Below are 20226 nucleotides of genomic sequence, written 5' to 3' on the forward strand. Positions count from 1 at the left end.
GTGGCTACCTATTATAGGTTAATAAGTATCTATATTATGGGACAGAGTAATATTTACTACACCCCACCTGATTATGTTTAAACACATGCACATGTATCAAAAAGTTGGTGAAATTAAATAAGTGATGTTGCGATTAGTTAATGACAAAAGGTATGTAAAGAACTTTAGCGATGAAAGCTTGGGATTGGCTAAATAGAAAAATGGATATAGAGATTGTTATATTTTGAATAAATTTAAATGCTAAAAGTTGTTATATTTTAGAACGAATGAGATATACTATATGTCCATTAACCATTCGAACAAACCAGTGAGTTACTTCCATCGAATGTGGTTGATTTGAGTTAGTTTGCACACATAAAGTGCTCCCCATTAAAATACAAGTATCTTTATGATTTGAACTTGAATATTGTTCAATAAGTATTATAATATTATTCTCAATACTACATGTTCCATCATTTATTTCATATTTTATATCCACATACCGTTCCATCTAACTTTTTTCTCTTTTTCTAGATGTGCTACAGTCTTTTATGCTTAACCTTAAACACTACTAAACCCTTAGAAATATATATATTTTGGAACATAATTAGTAAAAATATATTGAAGTCAAGAGGGGATATCATTCTCCAGGGATTAGAAATCCACTTTCCGATACCTAGCTAACGGCGTTGCTTGCGTTGTGAGATGGCCAATATTTTGTTTTTTCCGGTGCCACATATATATATATATATATATATATATATATATATATATATATATATATATATATATATATATTAGGTGTTGCTGACAACTATGAGCTCATTTTTTTCCCCTACAGATTAGATATAGCTATAATACACTTCCTCAGTATTTAAATATGTGATGCGGTTGACTCCATTTAGTGGAACTTTCAAAATCTCTTAGGAGAATACTATGCACGGTACACTCAAAACTCATATGAACAAGTGGCACAAGATGCACAATGAACTATGAAATATGAGTTTTACTCCCGTCCTCCCTTTTATATCTCGAGGTACCGGTTTCTCATGATACCAAATCGTTTCTGATCGTTAGATCCAACAGTATACATCCTACTTAACAGTTCCAATGGTGAAAAACGATTTGGTACCTCAAAAGGAAGAATATGAGTAAAACTCATGAAATGCATTATTTAGTTGTACCACACTTTTACGTGTGTTGTATAGTACAGATTCGATCCGGATCCATTCGACCCTAAACCTTATTTTACATGTTTACAGTATACAAGAACCGATGGGACCTTAATCGGATCATTATTCCTCACGAAACCAATATACATAATCAGACTCTACTTACCCATGTACTGATGTACATCCGATGCCTAGACGGCACGGCACGTCTCTAAAATGTCAAGCCTAGCTATGTGATGCACGTGTAGCCTTTCCACAACGATCACACATATCCACACAGACGTACTAGCCATGGAAAAACATGCCAGGCCATGTGCCGTCGTGCAACCGTACGTGCGATCGAAAAAAAAAGGGAAGGATAATTGCACGTACGAATTATGTACGTACGTCACGCACGGAATTAGCTGGCGGCGTGAACCATTGGGGACTGCGGCGAGAGGAGCGCCATCGGGCTGGAGAGCGCGAGGTACGTGGACGCGCGGAGCGGCAGGCTGAGGCGGAGCTGCTCATTGGCGGCCCAGGCCTTGACCTTGCGCTGCCGGTGCTGGCGCACGAAGGCGCGGATCCGGCCGAGCGCGACCTCCATGGTCTCGTCGTCCATGTTGGCGTGGCAGACGCGGAACCACCCGGGCTCCCGGCAGTGGAACGACGCGCCGGGCGACACGTTCAGCTTCACCTTGTGTATGATCACCCGCCACAGCTCCACCTCCCCCTCCGTCGTCTTCTCCCGGAGCATGTGCCGCAGGTCCATCCACGAGAACAGGCCCGCGTTGCCGCGCAGGCAGCTGATGCCGACCTCGCGGAGGCCCGTGGTGAACCGCTCGTGCCGCGCCGCCAGCCGCCGCGCGCTCTCCCTGAGGAAGCGGCCGATGAACTCCTCGTCCGAGAGCATCCTGGCGAGGAAGTACTGCGTCTGCGAGGAGACGAGCCCGAAGCTGGACATCCTGCGCGCGGTCGCCACGACGGCGTCGTTGTACGAGTAGATGATGCCGACGCGGAAGCCCGGGAGGCCGAAGTCCTTGGAGAGGCTGTACACGATGTGGATCAGGTCCCTGTCGCACCGGGGGGCGTCGCGCTCGATGACCTCGGCGATGCTCACGTACTCCGGCTTGGCGAACACCGACCCCGCGTAGATCTCGTCGCAGACGAGGTGGATGCGGTGCTCGGTGGCGAAGGCGGCGAGCATGGCCAGCGTGCCGCGGTCGGTGATGGTACCCAGCGGGTTGGACGGGTTGGTGATGAGGATGCCCTTGACGCAGATGCCCTGCCTCCGTGCGCCATTGTATGCCGCCACGAGGGCCTCCTTGGTGAGCCTGAAGTCGTTGAAGCTGTGGCACTCGATCGGCAGAAGCTTGATTCCTGACCTCCAGCAACAGTCGCGGTCGAAACTGTCAACATGGAAATGGAAGCACATGTCGTCAGGCCTGTGCGCGCATGACCTAGCTTGGCTACGTACGTGCAAATGTGCAATGCTTAATTACATAGTTACGTTGGATTGTTACGTCTCTAAGAATCAGCCATGGGGTCAACGTTGGGAACATGCATGGGAATTGAAAGTTGCATTGACTGGACCACGTATGAAATTCGACTTGAACATCTTCCAGGACTTAAGGTTGCAGTTTGGTTCTATCATGGGAAAAAATTTAGCCACCTTTTTCCCAAGTGAATTTTAAAACGTAACTCAAATCTCGGAGAGATGGTTATCTCATATTCTTAGTTGACACTCGGATATTTTCCAGGATTTGACGAACTAGATATTCAGAGGAGACAGCTGACCGATGACTTCTATGTGAGAGGTAGAGAGCAAATTCAGTTGTTATGGTTAAGGTTGATTGGGACATACGCTGGGTAGTATGGCGAGGGCACGAGGAAGGCCTCGCCGGGGTTGGCGAGGCAGAAGGCGAGCGTCTCCTGCGCGCCGGTGGCGCCGCCGCTCATGACGACACGGTCGGGGTCAAACATTGCCTTCCCTCCCCTCACCTGCCCCATAAACTGGGCCATCGCCTGCAACATCACAATCACATTCTGTTATTAACAATGCTCCTCGGAGACGCTGCTCCGTCTCTTTCACAGTCGCAAGCAGTAACCTTGTGCTTTTTTTTTCTGTCGATTTTTGTATGATGTGAATAGCTTGTCTTATATGGTGATGTGATTTCAGGGCCTTGTTTGGTCTTACCTTTCTGAATTCCGGAAGGCCGTGGTAGTCCTGGAAATTAGCGATCCTCTTGAACTGCGAAGCGCCCGCCGGTGTGCAAATGGATGCCTCAGGGTGGTTCTTGCTCCATTCCTCGATCAGGTCCAGAGAAAGCTGTGACATTTACAGAACAACAAGATCAGACGAGCACTTCATCAAGAAACGATGGTTGATTCAGCGAAAGGAAAATTACCATGTGTTTAACTACCTGGTTCTCGGCGAGACCCATCTGGATGACACCGCCACGGTTGTGCCGCGGGTCGAACGGGTTCATGTCGTAGGCCTTCCATCCGTCGAAGTACGATGAGTTCTCGCCGTGGCCATCGCCGATGGCCTTCATCGAGAGAAGGTGACTGCCCTGGTACACCATTTAATTTGGTTCTGGATACCAAGGATATATCAGAAGCTTGGACCCTGACGGCTAGACCAGAAAGGAGAAGGTGTCTACTGTCTAGCTACCAAAACACGGATGAGCAAGCAGAGATTAGACAGACGACAAGTGCTGTATGCGCACTTTGCTAAGCTAGCTGATCGATTAGATTGGTGGATTGAGCTAGCTAGCTAGGGGTGATAGAACGAGCTGCCCATCGACGAGTGGTATTTATAAACCATCGGCGTGGCATGTCAAGGCCCGGAAACTTCGATGAAAATGTATTGGATGATAAGTACCACGAGGCCACGACCATTGCTGTCCATTGGCACGAGTCCATCGCTGTCCGCTTTTAGTTTCCGTTTACCAAGTAGGAGTACCACTGCAGCAGTTGGCTGCTTGCTGTAACCTTGGAATACAATACAGTTGGGTCTGGAGCCAGCCGGTGGCTTGAGCTCGGCCACGGGACTCGGGTTGGAGTTGGACGCCACAGTGGACTGATCTTGGAAGGCTGGACGACGGAAGGCCTTCTTTCTCTCGGCTTTTTGTCAATTTTTCTCTCTCAGTTTTTTATATACACGTGTTCTGAATTGCTATACAGATAGATCATTTCATCTTTCTAAAATAGATTATTTTTTACTTTGTACTAGTTAAATGTATCCTTTATACTATCAAATAACTATAAAAAATTAAATAATCTTTCATCTTCCATCAATAAACAAACACATCTCTAGGCCGGGGTTTGACCAAGGCATGTAACAGGGGAGAGTTTGAATGACATATAATTGTATCCAATATCATACCTATTATGATGGAAGATAACCTATAGCTAAGAAAAATAAATAGGTATTCCTCCATGTTTAAAAAACATTACAGTGTAAAATTAGCTAAAATATATTAAAACTACTACAAAATTTTACTGTGGAGAGAGAATGAGGAGGAGGAAGTCTTACTTGTTCCATGGTTAAAACAAGAAAATCTATAATGAAATAGTATTATAAAGGTTTAGCATATCCTACCCAAAAAGGTGATCTTTGTAGCATGCCTCTGCCAACAGCCCAACACCGCTGCGGTCGGCTTCCGACCTCAAGTGTTGGTGAAATGAAAACTATGATTTACCTTTCTTTAGGGCTATATACATTAGTTGACGCGTCACCCCAATAACACTAATGAAAAGTAACACAAGGATGGATGATAGGGCACAAGAGTCATGCCCAAGACGTGTAACCCAGGGGCACTAACGCCCCCTCCACACACAATGCTTTGGACAGAATTCATTCAGAAGGATGCGGAGACATACGAAATCTGTGTCTAGGAGAAGCGTGCACATGTAACCTTTGCTACACAGGGCCCAGGGCTTGGCGGTCCCCATCCTTTTACCTTAGTGCTCTATCTTATGAGTAAGAAGAGAGTTGGAACCTACAAAATATACATAGGTAGAAAACACTTGGCACGGTTGCCTGAGTGGTACACAGTCAGTGGATAGGCCATGTCCATCATAAACTACTTCATCAACGATATATTTGAGAAGCTCAGTTAACCCAACTCAACGTCTTATTGAATAACGTGTGAGGTACCAGGAGCCCGAGAAAATGCTAGGGGTATGGGCGCTCCACACACACCCACATACAAAATTTGAATTTTAAACCTTAAATTTGGAGTTGATTTTATTTTTTTACCGAAGTTTATTTTCTAGCCTTAGTTTTTAGTTTTTATATAACTAAGAATATATACATAATAGTTTTATTCGTAAATTATTTTTCATTTGCAAATATACCGAGCCAAATAATCCCCCCTTATGTACAAATCAATTTAGTCTGTAACAATGGAAAGCCATCTAGGTTTGTTTATTTTGCTAGCTGGAGTTATACGGTCAAATACTTAAACTAATTGCAGTCCGTTGAGGTTGGGATCTTTCGCGCAGAAAAAACTAATGTAAATTCAGGAATCAAGTGGAAATTTTCTCTTAACTTTGGGAATATGATCTCTTCTATCTCCAAGATCAGCATATGGTGCTTCGCATTTTGTGGAAAAATGTTATATATATGCAGCATGGAATATAGGAAGCAATGGAATGGAAAAATATTTGACAAATCAACAACCTTCTTTCTTTGTTTGGAGAGATGCCTTTCCAAGACGGATCTTTACTTTACTTTTTCATCGACTATTTGATTCTGAGATTTTCTTTGCAAAACCGGATTATACTTTCGTGACACGTAACATTTTTTCTTTCTAATTAATAAAGTTTATAAGAGCATGTTCAATAGCTTATACATCTCATACTCTATCTATAAAATAGAGGATCAAAAGAGAAAAATATGATCCGACAATTTCTTCAATATATCCTCTATTTTTAGATATACCTATGTAGGGAGAAGAAACTCCAAAACTCCAAATTTGGAGTTCGTCTCTCCTTACTTGGAATAATTATGCAAGACCATTTCTTATGTATTATATGAATAAAGAGAAATAGGTGGTTGATATACCTCTCCTTACTCCAAACAAGTGTGCAGGACCATTTCTCGAGTATTATATGATTAAGGGCAAATAGGGCAGTTGATATATGTTAATATAGTTAAATGTGATACGAATGATTTGCTGGAGATGGAGGATAAAATATTTTTAGATAATATTAAAATATTAAAATATGGATAATTAATTTAAATAAACTATTGGACATGCTGGTCCCCCTGCGTGTTTTGATTAAAAAATTGGAAAAGAAATTAAAAGCATGCGTGCACGATTTGGAGGGCATCGCTAGATGGATCGGTAGAACCCGTGGGCGTGCGGAAGGATTTACTTCTAGTCATTCAGAATAATCGGGTCGGCTAAAGAGTGAAGACTGAAGAGGCGCCAGGGGTGCAGTGGAGAAGCCATGAATGCACGACTCTATATATCATCAGGCTTTAAATTATAATACTCATCTATGTATGTGCAAACATATTTTGATATGATTTTAGTAAAATCAGGGATTGCTAGTAGTCTTTAAGCAAGATTTAGAGACCCATCCACTGTGCGTATGTAGTTGTTTATGTGCACATGTTTTTTCGTGTTTTGAAAAAATAAAATTCAGATATACAAAATCATATTGTTTGCTAATTTAATTCTTTATACTCTTACATATTATAACAAAATCAGATAAACTATCGTCCATTCATTTATTTAGAACAAAATAATATGGCTTATCTATACAGTACAAAGAAGATTGCTTAATGGTCAATGTTAGAGGGTTTGTTACAATGTATTCTTATTTTAGTTTTATTCATTTTACGACACCAGATTGTGCCATGTTACATAGAGATATACTAAAAAGGGGGGAAAAAAAAATACAAGACTGCATCCTGGGAGGATATAATCAGGAAAAGGAACGTGAAACCACTGTACACGCTAACAACGCGCGCTTACACACACCGTAGAACTAGCACCGCACTGATCGCTGCTTCGGACGCCGCCGCGCCAAACCTACTACACAGCCACATTGAATTATCCCCCAGCATCTCCGAACAACTGAGGACTCGTTTAGTTTCTAAAATTTTTTTTCAAAAACATCATATCGAATTTTTGGACACCTAAATAAAATATTAAACATAGATAAAACTAATAAGAAATCTTAAGATGAATTTTTTGAACCTAGTTAGCCTATGATTAGCCATAAGTGCTACAGTAACCAACATATACTAATGATGGATTAATTAGGCTCAAAGATTCGTCTCGTGGTTTCTAGGCTAGCCGTGAAATTCGTTTTTTCATTCGTGTCTGAAAACCCCTTTCGACATTTAATCAAACATTTGACGTGACACTTCTTCCAAAAATTTTCTCAATCTAAACACCACCTAAAACAATCGTTTTTCAGGCATCATAAATATGTTTTACAAAGAAGAAGCATTTACTCCTGAGAGAACATGTGGTACTTATTTGGCCCAAACAAATATGAAAGGAAGAATTTTAGTGGGTGGTTGTTTAGATTTTTCACGAAAAAAGTTAAACATTATATTTACAAATAAAAATTAATTTATAAATAATATTTTTATATGCGTGGTCTGAGTGACCTAAAAGCCAATGTAAAAAATAATTTATAATAAAAACTTTAAAAATTAATTCTAAATTTAAATTTGGCTATAAGCATGAATAAACGAAAAGATGAGGCGGTTACACTTAAATGTTTGTTACGAAGATAATGGAAACTCCCGATCTAATCTAATTACTATAAAAATACATTAAAAGGAAAGTACGAGAAGAAATGCATAAAATAACTTATGTGTAGTAAAGAGTTATGTAATCCAAAACTGGTAAAACAGTATCTTTGAGTATGCCATGCGCTGATGTATATAAGATCTTCATGTCTGAAAAGAAAATCAAAATAGTCTCCTTCACAATTCTTCCACATATGCAACATCTTTGGGTCAGTTAAAAAAAAACATCTTTAGGCCATATTAGTCCATCGCCAATTAAGAAAAACGTTGGTGCAATAGTATTGATTCGATTTGGTTTAACAGCAGCATCGTTCAGGAATAAAATTGTCCCTTTTGAACATTCAACAGCAAGTATACTGCTCCCTCTATATTTTCTTATATGAGATCGTTGACTTTTAGGTTGACGTTTGACCATTCGTCTTATTAAAAAATTATATAATTATTAATTATTTTGTTATAATATGATTTATTATTATAGGAATTTTAAGTATGCATTATAATTTTGTATATTTGGAGATAAATTTTGAATAAGATGAATGGTCAAACGTAATCATAAAAGCCAACGGTGTCATATAAAGAGAGTACTAGCGGTATAGTGGTAGCTAGTTTGAAGCATAAAGAAAACATGTAGGAAACATGAGTTTTTTCCTTTTGGTTTCCGAAGAAAATTGAGTTGGTTGATAACAAAATACAAGTCGTCTTGCATCTCTAGCTTTAATTTTACTCTCATATATCGTAAACTAGTATGTGACTCGCATATACTGCATGGCAAACATAATATAAACTGTACCTGTACATAAGAACCTTGATATTGATTATTTTTTAACTTTTAATTCGAATTTAGGTTGTTCTAAATTGTATTTCCATGTGAAACCTCAGTTTACCATTCTTTATTTTTAATTCTTAAATTGTATTTATATTTATATTCTAAATTATACTTGTACATGATTTTTTCCTACATAATATTTAATTTTTAATTCAAATATTAATTTTCTAAATTGTATTTACACCTCAACTCTTTTCTTACTTTTCTTTATTTTAAATTCTAAAATTATATTTCTAATCAAATTATATTTTTTTGTTTTTTCATTAATGTGAGATTTTCTAGTCCGAGAGAGCGAACGTGATTACTCATTTTTCTATTAACTTATATATATATATATATAATAGATATTTAACGTTCAAAACAAAATTCGATCAAACTTTCAAAACTCTAGTAATCAAGAATTTCTTAAATTTTTATATCTAAAGTAAAGGAAAAGTTATATATATATATAATATAAATTTCCCTTGAATTGTATATGATAATTTCATTAGATATTATAAATTTATTATAAAATAAATTTTATGGTCAAAGTATATAAAAATATTTAATCAAAATATATCCTAAACATCGTGTATTTATTACCGGAGGATAGCTTTCTTTAAGGAAAAAAATCAAACTAGGCAGGCTCTAGAATTTCCAGCTTGCAGGAAGAAACACTGAGTGAGGATTAGCATCGCTAGACGATCATCATACGATCCATATCTTCTTACACATGTCAACTGGCCAGAAGTTCCCGATCACAGCGCCACGACATTGTACGTTAAGTACTCTGCTAAACTGCTGGTAAATTGGTAACCATACGCACTCTTGGCTTGGGACCAGCAATGTCAACCAAGACGAAATCGGTGTAAACTTTGACAATACACGTACGTACTCCTGTACAGCCCAAACGTCTGTACTCAAACCAGTCATTTTCCAAGTTAAAGCAATGAGTGCTGGCCCGGTCGTACTGCTCGCCGATTACATGCAATGCAAAACTTGTGGTCGGTCGGTGGTCGCGACATACGTGAAACCGTACGATAGACGGACAGATTGCTGCCTTGCTGGACGATGGAGTCGTTCGCTCTCATCTGCATGTCAGCACCGATTCGGTTGTTTGTTGGCTGTTTTTTTATTGGTCGGTGGCCTAGTACTCCCTCCGTCCACGAAAAACCAATTTTTCGGTTTTTTTTCTGAGCATTTAACCATCTGTCATATTTAAAAATTTTTAAGAAATTAAAAAAAATTAGTTACACATAAAGTACTATCTATGTTTTATTATCTAATAAAAATAAAATTATTAATCATAATTTTTTTAATAAGACGAACAGTTAAATATTGTATCTAAAATCTGAAAAGTTGATTTGTTTTGGTACGGTGAGAGTATTGATGATAGTACGAGTGTAAACGTGCCGTATATCAGGAAACAAAGTAGTAGTACTACCTCCGTCCTATAATAATTTTATTTTTTTTCCGTATCTAATATTTGACCATTCGTCTTTTAAAAAATTTATAAAAAACTAAAAAAATTAGTCATGTATAAATTATTATTCATGTCTTATCATCTAGTAAGAATAAAAATATTAATCACAAAAAAATTTTAAATAAGATGAAGAGTCAAAATATTCGATAAAAAACTGAAAAATGATTTTTTTTCTGACGGTGGTATGAACAACCACACATAATTCAGGGACGTGACAACTCTTGAGGATCCACGTGAGAGTAGTACTTTCATTGGAGTTGTAGTACTCTGTTCTAATTTGACACGTCAAAATCTTCGAGGGTTTTCTGTTAGCTTTGGATTTAAGTTATAAATTTTTAATTTTTAACTTTAAATTTAGAGTTAATTTTAAGACTTTTTTACCGAATTTTATTTTTAGTTTTGGTTTTTAGATCGCTATGAACACGTATATAAATGTTTTATTCGTAAATTATTTTTTATTTATAAATATGTTATTTGTTTTTCTAAACACCCTAAAGATGATCATATTTATCATATTAAGATAACCACGTGCTCTCACCCGTCTTAAAATGAGTTGATTTACGTTGTTTGGCCTATCCTCATATCCACTTCGTCTTTTGTGCCCTGTGAGACCTTGGCACAGAAAACCGATATGTATGTCATGTTCACGTTTTTACCATGGATTATTAGCTAGGCCAGGATTCATGCGGGTTGAATAACAAAATGTTGTTGAACCTTCTATAAGACTTCGTGTGAGATCTGGAGATTTCGGATGATAGAATCATCTCGTGTTTTTTAAATAGTAGAGATAGAGATAGAGATATACCGACGTTTTACACCTGCCCAGGCAAACCTGCACACGTACATCACGGCATATTAAATTTACCCACTCATTGACAATTGCAGTTAAATGCAATTTGTCCCCCCAAAAAAAATTGATGGAGCTAACGGGGGACGCGAAAACGTGCCGGCGTGCATCTTTGCATTTATATGGTCTTTTGTCGATTGACAATTGTCCCCGTATGTTCATGTTCAATGAAAATAGACATCCAAAGTGGCATGTTCGCATGCGCTGATGCGCGGAACCTGTCAAGTTCAACATTCTCGCTTACCGTGACCATGACGCTCTTTCTTCCTTAAAAAAAATATGCTCAGATATGTTGCCGTGTGCAAATTATATCTCACTAGCTCCATTTTCGTAATCCATCCATGCATGGTAGCTTTCTGGCAAGCATAGCCGGGCGAGTGGCATCTCCACCTTACATTCAAAACTAGTAGAAAACTTACATGGTCACCCTGCATGTCTGCAAGTTCCCTCGTAAACGTTTGGTTGGTCATTGCACATGCATGGCAACATGCATTTGTGACCGACCAGTCGCTTCATGTTTGAAACATGGTTTTAACTGGTTGAGTCGCCATCAACTGTTTGCAAATCGCAATCAACGTGTTTTTTTTTGTGCAGGGAGAACAACGTGCATAGAAGATTATCGACCAAAAGTATGTCGCCGCTGTTGCTGCCATGGAAACGCACGAGACCGCGGCAAGAAGGTTCCAAACTTCTAGGATGTGATTGGTTCTAGGTACAGAGCCGACCTATCCCTAATCCTGTTTGGTTGGTGGATGGGTGAGATGGGTTAGACCCCAGAGAGTAATATTCCTCATAGATTCAGGTTCAATCCATCCCACCAAAATAGTGGGACAGACCCGTCTCAAGACGACCACGACGCACAAAGAGATGTTTATTTTATTTATTAAATTTATTTAAAATATATTACTAATATAAATATACATTAAATTACTTTAGGTTATTCATATATTAATCCTAGTATTTAATATTTTATTTTGGATATGAAAGGTAACCTTTATCCCATCTCATCCCTTCAACCAAATAAAAAAAAGGTCTAACCCATCTCATCTAATCCCTCCACCAAACAAAAAAACAAGGTGCAACCCATCCATCCAACCAAACAGAAAAATGAAACCAGCTTATCCTACAATTCAGGGATGGAAACAATCCAACCCACCTTATCCACGAACCAAACACATCCCTAATATTCAAGCACATCCATGTTCCAATACTGCGAGACTGTGTGCATGTTTCCAAAACTGAAAATGAATTGCTACTTACCGTTAAAATTGTGTAGTCAAGATTAAAAAAACTTTAATTTTCAGCTCTCACCCTGTGTTCCAAAATGATCTTGCTTTTTTGTTTCTTACCTGCTCTTAGGCCGCGTTCGGCCACCCTGCTAGTTAACTTATCCTCATTGTTTTTCACACGCACGCTTCCTGAACGGCTAACGGTGTACTTTTTGCAAAAATTTTCTATAAGAAATTTGTTTTAAAAAAATCATATTAATCTATTTTATATTTTTTAATAATTAATAATTAATTACTTATGTACTAATCTATTACTATGTTTTCCGCGCGGGGATAAGTTAACTTACTACCCAACGAACGCGGCCTTAGTCCATCACCCCCATATTTTCGCTTCTATTTATATTTATAAGCCAAAATTTAAATTTTTGGTTTTGTGTTTTTTTCACTTAAGTTTATTTTCAGTATTAACTTTTAGATCACAAGAATACATATATAAAGTTTTATTTATAAATTATTTTTTATTTATAAATATATGGTACAATCACCCCCATAAATTTAGAAGTTTCATGCATTCAGTGCTAGTTAGATATCCTTTATCTACTGCTTCACAATATTGTTTTCTTATTAATACATGTTACCTTGATCTTCTACCCTCCCATGTCCCAACTAATTTTTCAATTTTACTGTAAAACTAGGGTGTGTGTGACAGCGTGAGATGGCTTTCTTCATACATGTGCTCCAATTTTGAGGGCAGAGCTGGACAACCGTCGTCGTTGATCATGCAAATATGAGACATTGAGACGCAGTCACATATAGGCATGCAGATACGAATTCTGGCGGAGACTAAAGGCATGTTTGCATATTCAATGAATTGGACCACTTGTTTTGAGATATTTGTTAAACTTATTTTTGAAAATATTAATTTAAAAAATGCTATAATCAAGTTGGTAATCTACGACGATAATACACTCAAATAATCTATTTTAAACAAGGCCAATGTGCGATCGTTTCCTTGCGCAGCCATCCGCGGGGAATGGATTATGAAATATTTAGGGGGGATTTCCCACGTATATATTTTTTCTCCCAAATTCAATACTAATGGTTGTTAAAATATCTAGAAAAATATGACACTAATGTAACTGTAGTGAATAGTGATATCTGTTACTCAAAAAAATCAAGTTCAGATTTGATTTACACATAAAGTAAAAAAAAGGAGAAAATTCCTTCCATGCTCCCAAAAATTTTAGTCAATCCCTATAGTTTTGGTCACTCTCTTATATAATTGCAATATTTATTTTGATCTCTTTTGTACCCTGTTAGTTGACCGTTAACCGATGGATACATAAGGAATGAGAAAATATAGTATTTACACATTAATAATATAATAATTTCTGTAGTTTGATGTATGAGAATGTATTATACATTAATATTATATAATTTAAAAAAAATGTGTGTAACATTTTTAAATAATAATTTAGATTATGGGTAGCATTTATTTTTTAAAGATATACAACACATAGCAAATCTATTGTACTACCATAAAAAAATACATTACATCTACCTTTTTAATAAAAATATGATATGATTTTTAATTATTATAAAAGCAATCTTTTTCATGAATAACATCTTACAACATAAAGAATATAATAGTAACATGCAACACATTTATAGCTTTTGAATACTATATTCCATATATTTCTATCGTTTTTCTTTCTATGCATAAGGGAAAAATTGATATTTTTATAAAAATAAGAGGTCAACTAATGGTTTATTGATGAAAAAGGACACAGAGGGATCAAAATCAAAATTAAAGAGCATGCAAGAGAGTTAGCAAAATTCAACATAGAGAACTGGCTAAAATTTTAAGAGCATATAAGAAATTTACCCAAGAAGAGGTACAAATTCAGGTGTGAACAGTGCACGTATTGTTCATACATTGGCTTCGTGTTTTACTCATCGATGTGTAAGTTGACTTTATATATAAGATTCTGTACATGTACTAGTATAATTTTTCTTATATGTTTACATAGTTAGCAGCACAAACCTCATCCAAGATTGAGAGATGGGCCACAAAATGTTGTACGCCAAGGTGTATTTTACATCCCTCAACTATAGGGCAAGTTTGACTTTCATACCTCGACTGACCACAAAACTAGGTACAATATATCTATTGTCTCTCAAAACCGTTGTAAATAAGGTCCTAAGACAATATTAAATTTGGTTATTACTGATATGGCGCATATGTGGTTAATTTGGATCGGTCATCATCCGGCATCACGCTAACGTCACATTAGATGCAAAATTAAAACTAAAATAAAATATACGGACAACACCGCATTTTATCTTTTTGTTTGACAAACATGAGTCCCGCATATTTTATTTTGGTTTTTTAATCTTTTAATTTTGCTTATAATTCTACATCAATGCCACACGGGATGATTACATAGAACAACAAGTCACACATGCACCATGTCAATAACAATCCGACTAGACGTTATTTACATCGATTTTGAGAGATGTTTTGTACTCTATTTTACGGTTGAGAGACAAAAATCAAATTCACCCTCAAAATACACTTTTTTCCTTGTGGGTGGTCATTTCTTCTGGATTTGGGGTCCATGATGGCCCAATACAAAAGTAGCATTATGATTTTGGGCTGATCAGAAGAGGACCTTTGCAGAGACTACGAGCAGGTTTAACAGAAGAGAAAAATTGGCAATCATTTATGATCAATTTAACAGCCTATTCACACATATAAATATTAAACCATTAATATTTAGTCCACCTGCCTTCAAAAAAAATATTCCACCTTTTATATACACACTGCATCTTAAGCCTAAGATGTACTTTGCCATAAATCTGAAACCCATTTTTCCTCTCCTCCATCTAGACATATTTAAGGATTTGTAATGTAACTCACTCTTAGATCGATATAGTACTTAAGTTATCTATGACATGCGGTAAATTGTTAAATGTCGCTATTAGATGTGTCAAAAACTTAAATATCTTACTCCATCTAAGCACAAATCTTATGTGATAATCTTTAGAGTATGCTTATATAGGTACTCACTCTAATAATCCGTACTGTTAAATGACTCGATGTTGATATACTGTTTTTTTTTTGTCAAATTATGACATAACTTTATGTTAAATTTGCCAGCCTTGTTCCATGTAGACCGTGGAGGATGGGTGGTAGATTATTCCTATTTTGTAACAATTATTTGAGGGTCTATATGAATGAATTAAATACTGAAAAATTTACAAAGGATTCCAAAGTATTCTAAAAAATTATTACACAGAAATTTTCCAAAACCCACACTATTAGAAGCTTGAGAAACATGGCTACAATAATTAATAGCACACTTTAGCTAGGACATATGAAGTTCCGTATTGTGACAAACCTATATCAGTGTAGGTTGATATAAATAGTGTATATAAAATACAATAAGAATAATAATATCTGAAGTAACATAGGATAAGAGTTGTATAATGAATCCCATCATAATTTTAATATCCATTGTAATATTTTTTAGAAAATAGATATAAATTCAGCATTGACCTTAAAGAAGCTACAGATAGTTCCCTAACAAAATATAATTGGCCCATACATAAAGCTAAAAAAATCCATCATATATAAATATATATCCATTGTAATATATAAATATAATTGCATACATAGAAATATGAGCAAGAATTGTGTATCAAATATATCTTAAAGCATGCGTAAAAATTCAGGGAAAACCATGAAGTTTCAATTATTTGATCTGAAATAGGGTTTGGTTACTACTGGCCGCATATATTCCTGAAAGTAAAGAAAAAAGGGAAACGTATTTTGGACCTCCCAAATTAAAACAGAAAAAGAAACCATTTCCTCCTGCTCTTGGTCGCTTTGCTGGCGCAGCCGGGCCAGCTCCGGACCTCCATCAGAGAAAGGAATGGCCATGCTTGTCCGTGCTCCAAACTCTACCCTCCCCACAGGCGATCACCCCCAGAAATCCGGCGTGCTCCTCCGGCGTCCAAAGCTCCACTCTGCTCGCCGTTTCCAACTGCACGCGCAGAAGCGAGCCTCCCCGGGCGCGGGCAGCGAGACGCCCTCCCGCTCGGAGAACGCGGTCCTCAAGGCCGCGTGGTACGGCTCCGAGCTCCTCGGCATCGCCGCGTCGTTCTTCCGGCCGTCGCAGCCGCCCACGGTGGCGGAGGCCGGAGCCGCAGGAGAAGGCGTTTCGGAGCCTCGGGGCCGCGCGCAGGTCGCCGAGGCCATCAAGGACGACTTCGAGCGCTCGTACTTCGTCACAGGTCTGGACTCTGGACAGACTCTGAAACGCTACAAAATTAACTCCTTTTTGATCAACAGCGGGCGATGCGCCATGCGATGGTTCACTTTATTTGCAATGTTTTTGCTAACCCCTAAGGCTTCCCCGCTCACATTTCTGCTCTGATTCATACTTGTTGCAGGGAATCTCACGCTCACAGCTTATGAAGACGACTGCGAGTTCGCCGATCCTGCAGGTTCGTTCAGGGGCCTGCAGCGCTTCAAGCGAAACTGCACAAACTTCGGCTCTCTGTTGGAAAAATCTAACATGAAGCTCACCAAATGGGAGGATTTGGAGGTAACGGCGTTTCTTGTTAATCGCGCGCATGATCTCGCAGTCGCAGATGTTAAATCGTGGTGCTGATGTTTAGGGTAAATCAACTAATCCGTGTTGCCGCTGATGATCCTGGTTGCAGGACAAATCAATTGGACACTGGCGTTTCAGCTGCATCATGTCGTTCCCCTGGAGGCCTATCCTGTCCGGTAAAATACGTTCCATTTTACTCATTTGGCATGTCCAAACAGTTGCTAGCTTGCTCCGTGGGTATCGAATTATCATCGATACATGACACTTTCCCGTTTCTCATTCTGTGTCTTTGCAGCCACCGGATACACGGAATACTTTTTCGATGCTGGCTCGGGGAAGGTGTGCAGGTGCGTACTGAAACGATATATAGAATCCGATGATTTTCAGGAGCAGAACCCTACACATGTTTGTGTGGTTCTTCATGCATGATGAACTGACGGATTTTGCTGTCGCGCAGGCATGTCGAGCATTGGAACGTCCCCAAGATGGCACTCCTGAGACAGATTTTCAGGCCGAGCAGATGGGTGTGGGAGAAACGCTCCGACTAGGAGGTGAATGTAGCATCGGTATTCATCGTGAACTGTTAGGAGGTTAAGTGCATGAATTAGTACTAGTAACTCGATGGCATGACAGGTTAAGGTTGCTCACTCTTGTAGATACTTTTACTACAAATCCATGGGGGTTATACTTGTATTCACATAATCTATGGGGGTTAAACCCGATTGGAACATCTCGATACTGTGATTAGGATGGAACTTCGTTCGATTGTCGGTCCTAATGTTAACATTGCCAACCAAATTAGCGATAGTATATCTGTAATCGTTTATCGATTGGACTGTGGACTGTCGAGTCTGGACTCCGCAGAATCTATGCAGTTCCCTTGCGCAAGTGCAGGTGTGATTGTGAAACGACTCCAGTCTCCTGGCCCGTTACAGATCGACTCCTCCGGCTGTATGTTTCCAGAACCTTCTTGGCCTCGACGGGAACGTACTGTACAGTATCGCGCCTTAAATGGGCCCGGCCCATATAAGCAGTTGGGCCATCTAGGGTTTCTTCTATGCCACGCCTTTATAAGGAGGTGTGGTCTGGGAAGGGAAGGGACGGCAGCAATCCTCAAGACGCAGCCGCCTCTTCCGTAATTTGTCTCGCTACTTCTGATGAGTTCTCGCTCCTTGCTATTTTCCTGTTCTTGCTTGTGTTATCTTCTCTTTTTTTTTGTGCGTGGTATATTTATCAACAAATTCGATGTTAAGCTTTCTTTCTGGTGGTATTTCTGAAGTTCTTGATATGAATCCGCGGTTGTTTTGTGTTTGTGTTTTTGAAGCAACAGTTTGCGGGTCAAATGATGAGAGAAAACTGCAACAATATGATCCATGATGTGATTCTCAGTATTTAAGTCTCTGATGACCTCTTTGCGACTTTTAGTGATTCTATTTTTAAAAAAAATGTTAAACTCGTTCGTAGGAAGTGATGAAGAACATATTGGTCCGTGTTTCTGATTTTTCAGTGACTGATTACCATCTCTCTTTTGCTTCTGATCCTACGGACAAATGACATTCTTTGGTTAATCCTTACAATCTGAAAAATAGTGATGCGTTTGTTTTGCACTTGGTGCCATTCCCATTGCGAGGATGAATTATGAACAAACTTCGCATGTCAGGCTTCGGAGATGCCTCAAGCATCCATGAGAAGAAATGTCATACGACTGAGCAATGCAGGCACCATTAGTGCCTTGTAAATTTCCACTATTCCAGACCGTGAAAGTATTCCAGACCGTGAAAGTACATAAGAAGCTATACTGACACTCTTATTATTGGGATTTTTTTGGAACGACATATTTATAAATAAAACTTTAATATATAGGTTGTTATTGATATAAAACCAAAAAGAACTGAAATAAAATATGATAAAAAAGTTTAAAATCAATTTTAACTGAACTGTTAAAAGTTTAAATATTTTGGCGCTGCAACAAGAAAAGATATATTTTCAGTCACTAACCTGCCCTGCCCAGAAGAGTGAAAACACAGCACAGCCGATCCGCTCTCGGTTGGTTGTGATACTATGGTGTATGCAAAAGTATTATATGTAGTCTAATTACAAAATAAATTTTAGATTTCGGTTGAAAATTGCGAAATGAATTTTTTAGCCTAATTAATTCGTTGGCTAATTACTTTCTAATTAAGCTCGAAAGATTCGTCTTTTCATAACTGTACAATTAGTTTTTTTATTTATCTATATTTAATGTTTATTTATGTGGCTAAAGATTTGATATAATGTTTTTGGAAAAAAATTTAGGAACTAAACATGGCCTAAAACGATGCCAAATTAGGCATTGCACATTGAGCTAAGCCCCTGTTCAAAAATCTCAAAACTGTCAAGCGTGGCGTAGGAGTACAAACGCGGCAAGCCATCACTATTCACAACTCTCCTCTGGTGACGGCCGAATTCCTGTCGGTCCATTTTCACCGATAACTCTGGGTTGGCACTTGCACCAGTCCCAGCTTTTCCCGAATGATCAAACCATGCGCTGCACGGAACGGCGAACCATGAACGGCCCCCTGACAGCTCCGTTGCTTCTGCGAGACTCACCTTGCCGTGAACAGGTTGCCGTGGCAAACACAGGGGTTAGGTCGAGATAAGGCCGGTGATGGGATGGGAGGGGTGGGCCGGGCTAGGCCGAAAACTCACTTGCCCTCGTACATCCCCGCGTTGGCGGTGACATGTCAGTACAGCGGCGCTTTTGCAATCAATCCTTCCGAGATGCCGGGCAGAAATCAGCTATGGCCCCTTCCGAGATGCCGGGCAGAAATCAGCTATGGCCCTCGACATATGTACTCAACTTGTAAGCTAACCGGTTATTAGCTTTCAGTACAAGATGGATTATATCTTCTTCCTCCTTTTTCTCGGAAAAGAGAGGTAAGGTAACCGTCGGATCCAAATGTGCTGAGCAGGATGGAGTTATGGACTTAGCTGCAGCATCGCCATCGCTGGCCTAATCCTAATAGTAGTGGTAATAGGAGTAAGCGACAGCTTTGGCGCGGTCCTACAACAAGAATCTGGCTGCCACAACAGCTCTGATTGGAACGGTGATTTAGATATGCATGTACTGTTCATTTGGTGTTATTGTAGTGTACACGTTAACGCTTCTACAGGTAATAGGTGTGTAGGATGAAAAAAGAATCGGATATTCCCCCACACCTAAAATAGCAAATAACACATTTTTAGCTTGAACAATCACAATTATACGCTCTAAGGCCCCGTTCGTCGGTGAGATAGATAAGATAACTTATCCGGCACAAAAAAAAACATAGCAATAGATTAGTACATGATTAATT

At 38.7% G+C, this 20226-nt stretch overlaps 2 protein-coding genes and 2 non-coding genes across 4 annotated transcripts; 3 read left to right on the forward strand and 1 right to left on the reverse strand.

Moving 5' to 3' along the window:
- Positions 1–1152: 1152 nt before the first annotated feature.
- Positions 1153–3715, reverse strand: LOC102709919 (1-aminocyclopropane-1-carboxylate synthase-like). The gene is made up of 4 exons (XM_006652617.2): positions 3554–3715; positions 3328–3459; positions 2995–3155; positions 1153–2539 (listed from the first exon to the last, which is right to left on the reverse strand). The coding sequence occupies exons 1-4, from the start codon at positions 3713–3715 to the stop codon at positions 1552–1554; spliced, it is 1443 nt and encodes a 480-aa protein (XP_006652680.1). The 3' UTR covers positions 1153–1551.
- Positions 3716–16106: 12391 nt separating this feature from the next.
- Positions 16107–17779, forward strand: LOC102717895. The gene is made up of 5 exons (XM_006653636.2): positions 16107–16568; positions 16728–16882; positions 17001–17067; positions 17187–17238; positions 17349–17779. The coding sequence occupies exons 1-5, from the start codon at positions 16208–16210 to the stop codon at positions 17437–17439; spliced, it is 726 nt and encodes a 241-aa protein (XP_006653699.1). The 5' UTR covers positions 16107–16207; the 3' UTR covers positions 17440–17779.
- A 447-nt stretch (positions 17780–18226) lies between these two features.
- On the forward strand, positions 18227–18300 carry LOC121054321. The gene has a single exon (XR_005811725.1). It is a non-coding gene; the product is annotated as a small nucleolar RNA Z199 (small nucleolar RNA).
- Positions 18301–18511: 211 nt separating this feature from the next.
- On the forward strand, positions 18512–18607 carry LOC121054323. Its single transcript, XR_005811727.1, has one exon. It is a non-coding gene; the product is annotated as a small nucleolar RNA R64/Z200 family (small nucleolar RNA).
- Positions 18608–20226: the final 1619 nt, after the last annotated feature.

Source organism: Oryza brachyantha, chromosome 4 (assembly GCF_000231095.2).
Source record: "Oryza brachyantha chromosome 4, ObraRS2, whole genome shotgun sequence".
Taxonomy (NCBI): domain Eukaryota; kingdom Viridiplantae; phylum Streptophyta; class Magnoliopsida; order Poales; family Poaceae; genus Oryza; species Oryza brachyantha.